The sequence below is a fragment of the Triticum urartu genome, chromosome 2, assembly GCF_003073215.2.
Source record: "Triticum urartu cultivar G1812 chromosome 2, Tu2.1, whole genome shotgun sequence".
In the NCBI taxonomy this organism is placed as follows: domain Eukaryota; kingdom Viridiplantae; phylum Streptophyta; class Magnoliopsida; order Poales; family Poaceae; genus Triticum; species Triticum urartu.
The window spans coordinates 672,083,018-672,092,189 of NC_053023.1; the positions used below are offsets into that span (position 1 = coordinate 672,083,018).

At 46.5% G+C, this 9,172-nt stretch overlaps 1 protein-coding gene across 1 annotated transcript; it reads left to right on the top strand.

Annotated features, from left to right (window-relative positions):
• The first annotated feature begins 2,165 nt into the window (after positions 1 to 2,165).
• Positions 2,166 to 3,694, top strand: LOC125537784. The gene is made up of 3 exons (XM_048701093.1): positions 2,166 to 2,762; positions 2,844 to 3,494; positions 3,626 to 3,694. Exons 1-3 carry the CDS (start codon positions 2,166 to 2,168, stop codon positions 3,692 to 3,694), a joined length of 1,317 nt encoding a protein of 438 aa, XP_048557050.1.
• The last annotated feature ends 5,478 nt before the right edge of the window (positions 3,695 to 9,172 follow it).

Genomic DNA, 9,172 nt, shown 5'->3' on the forward strand with positions numbered 1-9,172 from the left:
TATTGGCCCATGTAGGCCTCCGGGGCTGGTGGCCCCTCCCGGTGGACCCCCGGACCCCTCCGGTGGTCCCGGTACACTACCGGTGATGCCCGAAACACTTTCGGTGGCCAAAACCATACTTCCTATATATTAATATTTACCTCCGGACCATTCCGGAACTCCTCGTGACGTCCGGGATCTCATCCGGGACTCCGAACAACATTCGGTAACCGCGTACATACTTTTCCTATAACCCTAGCGTCATCGAACCTTAATTGTGTAGACCCTACGGGTTCGGGAGTCATGCAGACATGGCCGAGACAACTCTCCGATCAATAACCAACAGCGGGATCTGGATACCCATGTTGGCTCCCACATGCTCCACGATGATCTAATCGGATGAACCACGATGTCAAGGATTTAATCAATCCCGTATACAATTCCCTTTGTCTAGCGGTATAGTACTTGCCCGAGATTCGATCGTCGGTATCCCGATACCTTGTTCAATCTCGTTACCGGCAAGTCTCTTTACTCGTTCTGTAACACATCATCCCGTGATCAAACCCTTGGTCACATTGTGCACATTATGATGATGTCCTACCGAGTGGGCCCAGAGATATCTCTCCGTTTACACGGAGTGACAAATCCCAGTCTCGATTCGTGCCAACCCAACAGACACTTTCGGAGATACCTGTAGTGTACCTTTATAGCCACCCAGTTACGTTGTGACGTTTGGCACACCCAAAGCACTCCTACGGTATCCGGGAGTTGCACAATCTCATGGTATAAGGAAATGATACTTGACATTAGAAAAGCTTTAGCATACGAACTACACAATCTTGTGCTAGACTTAGGATTGGGTCTTGTCCATCACATCATTCTCCTAATGATGTGATCCCGTTATCAACGACATCCAATGTCCATGGTCAGGAAACTGTAACCATCTATTGATCAACGAGCTAGTCAACTAGAGGCTTACTAGGGACATGGTGTTGTCTATATATCCACACATGTATCTGAGTTTCTATCAATACAATTCTAGCATGGATAATAAACGATTATCATGAACAATGAAATATAATAATAATAACTAATTTATTATTGTCTCTAGGGCATATTTCCAACAGTCGCCGCCGCTTCGCTAGATCGGCTGCGCCTCCACACGCACAGGGGGCCCGCACCGCCCCTGAGACAGGGAGCGAGGAGAACCCCCGCCAGCGCCGACGGCCACCGGGCGCTGGCCGGCGGCGTCCTCCGGCAGTGGCGGGAGGAAGGGAGGAAGGTGGATCGGCCACGGTGGCGGTTAGGGTTGGAGTACCTCCCGTGTTGACCGAGCGGGGGGCGACGCGGGGGTCCCTAATGATCCACTCTTAATAGTGCGGGATCCCTAAATTTCTAGAACAAACATAAAAGATATACTCTTTTTTATTATAGTGCATGTCCGACCTTTCTCCTGTCAATGCCATCAACCAGGATCTGTCGCATATATCGTTTCATTGCCAAATAAAAACACTATGATTTTAAAGGTGGTTCTTAAATTAAGAGACCAACCAGGATTAGCCTTTGGCGTCATATTTTTTTATTAGGAACAACCTGAGCACCAACCGAGTCTGAGACTAGAACCTGGGTGGGCTTGCTGCGCCCCCGCACAGCTTACCAACAAAGCGATGCTCTGATCTCAAGGGTGGTTCATACAGAAAATAGCGTTCATAGAATCCCTAAAAGAATCTCAAGTTCATAGAGCAGGCGACTTCAAATTCTCTGAGTAAATTAGTAGGCTTATTTTAATCAGGCCACTTTTTAATGAAATTAACGGCTTAGATCTATTATATACTCTTACCTCTCATGTGAAATGAGGAGGTAAGAGGGATCATGTTAAAACTGCTCAAATTAGGATTATGGCCATACGCCTTCCATCGTGGATAACAACTAGTACTACTTAGGAGAAATAATTTAAACAGAGCTCCACGTCTTCCTGTTGGGAAATGTGAAGATCTGCATGTTGATTAGCCTTTCAATGGGAAACTCTTCGTGTGAAGCCTTCTGCACCTTTCAGATTCCATCCAACCATTAAATTCTTCTGTTACCACTGCCATTCACGGAGGAGATATATATTCAAAGGATGGCATCTGCAACACCTCAGGTCATCTTTCTCACCAGCAGTCGAACACACCACCTCAGCAACCATGTCGAGCGATGGCGAATCAACTGTTGCAGTCAAACTGTTCATCGACAAGGAGAAGAAGAGGGTGTTGTTTGCGGAATCTGACCAGGACTTCGTCGACGTCCTCTTCAGTTTCCTCACCCTGCCCCTCGGCACCATCGTTCGTCGCCTCGGTAAGCAGTCTCAGGTAGGGTGCCTCGACGAGCTGTACAAGAGCGTGGAGAATCTTGGGGAAGATCACTTCCAAACGAAGCCTTGCAAGACCATGCTTCTTAGTCCCCGCAATGCTGCAGCAGATCACTTAGGTCGGCTTAAAGTCGAACTTGACGACATAGATCAAACATTGTTTTATGCTTGCAAGCGTCACATGGGGTACTTCAGCTCAGTCCCTGACGTTGGTTGCCCGTTTTGCGGCACCATGGATATAACAATTAGGGAATGTTCAGAGAAAGGGACTCTGGATGAGATTTTTGCCAAGAGCCGCACGAAGTTCGTCATCACGGATGATCTCCAAGTTGCTCTTTCTTCCACAGCTCTCATGTTTTCCTTGATGGACAAGCTTGGGCTACAGGAGCAAGCGAATATCGAGGAAGTGGTGCTACAACTCAATTCCAATAAGGTATGTGTCTCTGACATCAGAAGTTGTGAGTACAAATCAGTTTTTTTTTTATTAATAATTTTTATATTACATTTCCTCCAGATGATTAGCTTGCTTGCCAGAGCACTGCTGTCAAAGCAACCTTTAACTGGCCTCTATTTTGATGTTACCATCACGCCTGATGCTTTCCAGCTTCCTGAGAATTTATTGGCAGAACAGGCAGATGAGGCTGAGCCCATGTTCAAAGCAATAAAGATGAGGATTATTCAGTCAAAAGATGGTACCTCGGTGTTGTATGCTGAAGTTGGGCATGACTTCGTTGATATATTCTTCAGCCTGCTTTGCATTCCAATTGGATCCATAATCAAAGCTTTTGGTGAATGGTCACCAAATGGCAGCATTGATAATCTTTACAAGAGTGTGAATGAGGAAGCATGTGTTAAACAAGAATGCCGAAGCCTGCTTCTATCACCAAAGCTGCCCCCTTTCTTTGGCTGCAGCAGCAATGTACTCCATGTGGAAGAGCTACCCTCTGGAAGTGTGTCACGCTATAATCACGAGGTGAATCCAAAAGAACCCATTAGAGGAGGTACTTGTAGGGCATATGTCAAGGAAGGTTCCACAAACTTTATGGTGACCGATGATCTTCATATCTCCAATTTCTCTTTGGCCAATAGTCTCAAAGCCATTCGCGCAGCCAAGATTCCAAAGGAGAAGCTTGTGGAGAAAGAGCTCACTCTTGACAAAACACAGGTAAATCCCTACAAGATTTGATCAAATGATTTCCAACATGAAGTTGAACATTCTGACTCGTGAAAACTAGCCCATTCTACTATTTCAGTTTCTATGTTGTTGCTCACTCATGTGGGTTTGCTGATTAACAGGTTTTGAAGCTACTGAGAGCTGCAATGCTGAGTCGTGGCGCACTCAGCAGCGTGCTCTTGCCTAAGTAGCAGCATCAGTTGAAGCGTGGCAGGATTTCTGGAGTACTCTGATCTGGAGCCAGAAGATGTGAAGAAGATATTAGCATATATTGCCATATTATTACTCTTGATGTTCGGCCCATGATGATGCATGTTGCAATCGTGTCCTATCTGATGTGCCTTATTGTAGCATGCTTTGGAATTAGAATGTTTTGAACCATTTACCTGCAGTATACGCAGGATCTCGTTTAATCTTGCCCCTTTAAGTAGCTCTTGAATTCTTTTTTCATCCTTTCAAGAAAGGTCTGGCTGCCTCCAGGGTGTAGGTACACCCACATGGACAGTAAATAAAAAAAAAAGTACAAAACAAAAATAAAAAATATGATCTTTTTTACATCAAACAATATCAAAAGTTTTAGCTTCTTGCAAAATTTTGCGACCAAATAACAATCAAGAAGCCCTCAACAAAAAAATTCAAAATCACTACTCAAAAGTGCAAAAAGCTTTGAACACTGATTTTGTTATTTTTGGTAAGGGCTTCTCAAATGTTATTTGTGGACGAAAAATTGCAAAAAGCTAAAGTTTTTGTGTCCCAAAATTTCAGATTTTTTTAGTTCTATTTTGTATTTAGAAACTGTTCATGCGGATGGACTAGGGAGTATTGTTTTACATGATAATACATGTCTCATTAATAAAATAAAGATCCAGTTACAAGCCACGTAACATCGACATTACATGACTGAAAAGATAGGATAATCTTATACAAAAAACCAGTGTCTGTCCCTCTCCACTAAAAAAAGGAGACAATCACCTCTTCACCTGAGGTCGACGCGGCTCTACCACTGATCAGCAGCTTTACGGACCTCCAAAGTAGTTTGCTTGAAGCAAAACCATTGTCGTTGAAAGAATCAAACCGAGACAACGTGTCCTTGGACACGCCATCGAACTTCAGAACTAACACCCCTACATGACTACGACGTCGGAGGAGAAAATCATAATTGTCAGCCTCCAACCACAGACCCGGCACAAGATGCACCATCTTCGAGCTGTCACTTGCATAGACAACTGTCTCCGCGTATTCCTCGACGACAAAACCTCCCTACTCCAGCATGACGTTGGAGACAACGCCGCAACAACGGGGACAGAGCAAAAGGAGAGACACACTTGATAGAGTCACCGTCGCCGCCTCGCCGACACCATCCATGAACCATAACACTGCCGATCTGAAGGATAGACCCGGGAGTAGAAAATCCAATCTCCTTTCTTTACCCCGAGAGCACGTACTTCTATAGCTTGGCCTACAAATTTTGAACGCTTACAAACCTTCCGATTATTAGCACCGTTATGGCGACGTTAAGATCACGACAAAGAAGTGCACCGAAAGAGGAAGAAGACGGGCGACGGATGGGGGACGTGGGTGAGTGGCGCAAAGGGGAAGGAGTGGTAATTTGAGGAGAATTGTGAAGTATCGGAGGTGTTGTTTTGATTTTTCTTAAAAGGAGGTTAAACCTCCAGCAGTCCGGCCTGTGCATTTTGATTATAATTATTAGCAAAGTACATAACAAAAGTAATAGCCCTTCGTCCTCGTGCATCGCCTCCCCAGGGCGCGCCACGGGGCGAACCATAGAACCACCAGAAACCACCTCCTGCGGCAGCCTCTCCTTCCGCCTTGGCCATCGGTGTAGGCCGTGGTGGCGGCTAGCCAAGCGCCGATTGGCATGGGCACTGGATCGGCGGGGACATGACTAGCGGGACGAGTGTGCACAAGGGCTAGGGTTGTGCGGCAGTGACACTCGCCTCCATGCTCGCGGAAGCTCACGTTCTTCCCAACCTATGGTGGGCGGACTTGTGTCGTCGTTGGCGGGGCCCGTGGCCAGCCGACGACGCATAAAGGGGTCAGTGAGGGATGTTGCATCCCTACCGGCGTTCCGGCGACTACGCATGCCGTCATGAAGTGGCTCGACGCGGATCCGAACAGCTGTTGGTTCGGAGTGGCGCGACTTTCGATGAAAACCGTGGCGACCTCGGTAATCACGGGTGATACGTCTCAAACGTATCTATAATTTTTGATTGTTCCATGCTATTATATTATTTGTTTTGGATGTTAATGGGCTTATTTATACACTTTTATATTATTTTTGGGACTAACCTACTAACCCAAGGCCAGTGCAAATTGTTGTTTTTTGCCTATTTCAGTGTTTCGCAGAAAAGGAATATCAAACGGAATCCAAACGGAATGAAACTTTCGGGAGAGTTATTTTTGGAACAAACGTGATGCGTGGGACTTGGAGTGGACGTCAAGCAACCAACAAGGAGGCCATGAGGCAGGGGGTGCCTACCCCCTGGGCGCGCCCTCCACCCTCGTGGGTCCCTCGTGGCTCCACCGACCTACTTCTTCCTCCTATATATATCCATATACCATGAAAACATCCAGGAGCACTACGAAACCATATTTCCACCGCCGCAACCTTCTGTACCCAAGAGATCCCATCTTGGGGCCTTTTCCGGAGCTCCGCCGGAGGGGGAATCGATCACAGAGGGCCTCTACATCAACTCCATGGCCTCTCCGATGATGTGTGAGTAGTTTATTTCAGACCTTCGGGTCCATAGTTATTAGTTAGATGGCTTCTTCTCTCTCTTTGGATCTCAATACAATGTTCTCCTCAATCTTCTTGGAGATCTATTTGATGTAACTCTTTTTGCGGTGTGTTTGTCGAGATCCGATGAATTGTGGTTTATGATCAAGTTTATCTATGAACAATGTTTGATTCTTCTCTGAAATCTTTTATGTATGATTAAGTTATCTTTGCAAGTCTCTTCGAATTATCAGTTTGGTTTGGCCTACTAGATTGATCTTTCTTGCAATGGGAGAAGTGTTTAGCTTTGGGTTCAATCTTGCGGTGCTCGATCCCAGTGACATAATGGGAAACGACACGTATTGTATTGTTGCCATCGAGGATAAAAAGATGGGGTTTATATCATATTGCTTGAGTTTATCCATCTACATCATGTCATCTTGCCTAATGCGTTACTCTGTTCTTATGAACTTAATACTCTAGATGCATGTTGGATAACGGTCGATGTGTGGAGTAATAGTAGTAGATGCAGAATCGTTTCGGTCTACTTGTCACGGACGTGATGCCTATATACATGATCATGCCTAGATATTCTCATAATTATGCACTTTTCTATCAATTGCTCGACAGTAATTTGTTCACCCACCATAATACTTATGCTATCTTGAGAGAAGCCACTAGTGAAACCTATGGCCCCTGGGTCTATTCTCCATTATATTAATCTCCCATTATCAAGTTATTTCTTGCACCGTTTATTTTGCAATCTTTACTTTGAATCTATATCACAAAAATATCAAAAATATTTATCTTATTATCATTATCTCTATCAGATCTCACTCTCATAAGTGACCGAGAAGGGATTGACAACCCCTTTATCGCGTTGGTTGCGAGGTTCTTATTTGTTTGTGTAGGTACAAGGGACTTGTGTGTAGTCTCCTACTGGATTGATACCTTGATTCTCAAAAACTGAGGGAAATACTTACGCTACTTTGCTGCATCACCCTTTCCTCTTCAAGGGAAAACCAACGCAATTCTCAAGAGGTAGCAGCGGGCGATGAAGGTGTCGTGGGCATCATCTCCTTGTCGAAGGCATCGTCGGTTGCAATCACTGTCACCGTGTTCCGGCTGCTCCGGGGGAAACCCTCGAAAACCCTAAATCTGGGTCTACCGGATCCGACGATGGTGGTGTCTTTGAGGCCCTTCTCCCTCTTAAGGGCATCGTTTTGGAGCAGTGTTGCGTGGAGAGGACAAGAGGAGGAGCGGTGTTGCATCTACCGCATCGATGACAGCTTCTCCGCAGCGTGGCGTAGCGGAGTCTCAGCATCAGACGTGTGTTGATGGGCGTGCGTAGGGCGGTGACACTATCTGGCGTCGTGGCAATGTCGATAGTAGAAGGGCCTAGCAAGGTGCTACCTCTTCACTACTAGGGAAAACCTTATGCACAGAACTTTAGCAGTAGCGCGGGTCAAAGAAGCACGCTGGTGCTAAGTAGCAGTAGCGCGCCTGTGCAAACCGCGCCGTAGATAAAGTTTTAGCAGTAGCGCGTCTTGTTCTAAACACGTTACTACTAAAATTTCCACGGCTTAGCCGATAGGCTACACATAGTAGTAGCGACCTATATCGAACCGCTCTACCGCTACTTTCTTTCTAGCAGCACGTTTTAATCTAAACTCGCTACTGCTAAAGGATATAAAATTAAATGGAAAGCACATAGAAAGGTAATTGAAAATGAAAGAAATAGAATAAGGTGAAAGGAAAAAATAAAATGTGAAGAAAACTAAATGAAAAATGGGGAAAAAGAGAAAGGAGTAGCAGTAGCGTGTATCCCAGAAAGCGTTGTAGCTAATGTAGCAGTAGCGCGCTTTCTGGAACGCGCTACTACTACTTCTGACTTAACCACGGGGTTCGTCCTTCCCCATGGCCACTTCCCTCAAATCCAGCTCTCCACTCTCGCCGCTGCTGCCGCCCGTCGGCCGCCGTGCGCTCTCCGCACACCCTCTACGCCGCCCCGACCCCAGATTAAACGCCGCCCCCGCCCCCGACCTCAACGCCGCCCCGGACGCCGCCCCCGACCCCGACCTCGACGCCACCATCTGCCGCGCGCCCGAGCCCCGACCCCGACCTCGATGCCGCCTGCCCCTCCCTCGTCGCAGGCACCCGAGGTGAGCACGCCTGCTCCTCCCTCTCCCCTACCTCTGCCTAGGGTTTCTTTATATTTTAGTTGCATCAAATTAGTTAGGGTTCATGTAAGGGTGGAAACGAATCGGATGCGGATGCGGCTCAAATGAGTTAGGGTTCATGTAAGGGTGGAAATGAATCAAATTTCTAAGATGAATCATAAAACGAGTAAAATTTGACCACTTATTTCACTTTATAGTTGGATAATTGGAATATCCGCTACCACTTTCCACCCCTAGCTTCATCAAATTAGATGGTAATTAGGGCAGTAGTTCCTAGGTACTAATTAGTTAGTAAGAACTAGGTACTAATTAGGTACTAGTTTATTTTTATTTATAGTAAGTTTATTTTTAATAAGAACTAGTTGAATTAATAGAACTAGTTAATAAGAACTTGTTGCTATTTTTTAGTTAAAGCAATTTTTCCCGCATCAACGTGGACGATGCCTATCCCGCATCCTCGTCGTCGAGTCGGCGGAGGACGACACCTGCTTGACCAGATGGGCCATGTTCGGGACTGGGCTCCGCCGGGGTGGTACTGGGAGGCGCTACCTACCGGGGGGCGCAGGTTGGTGAGGAGCCAGCCTGTCGTTGACCCGAACCTTCTTTGGTGGCGGTCACGTGGACCAGTGACGGTCCAGAGGCTCGAGGACCCCGCGGAGGTGGTGCGTCACCGTGTCAGTGAGGAGGACGCGCACGTCCGTCGCTACTTGTTTGCGTTGGAGCACAGGTTCTCCAATACCTGGCAGGTTCTC

Bases quoted from the DNA above. Each gene is read 5' to 3' on its own strand.
- LOC125537784 (XM_048701093.1), top strand. From the start codon at position 2,166: ATGTCGAGCGATGGCGAATCAACTGTTGCAGTCAAACTGTTCATCGAC. The intron at 2,763-2,843 runs GTATGTGTCTCT...CATTTCCTCCAG, and splicing joins TACAACTCAATTCCAATAAG to ATGATTAGCTTGCTTGCCAG. The intron at 3,495-3,625 runs GTAAATCCCTAC...GCTGATTAACAG, and splicing joins TCACTCTTGACAAAACACAG to GTTTTGAAGCTACTGAGAGC.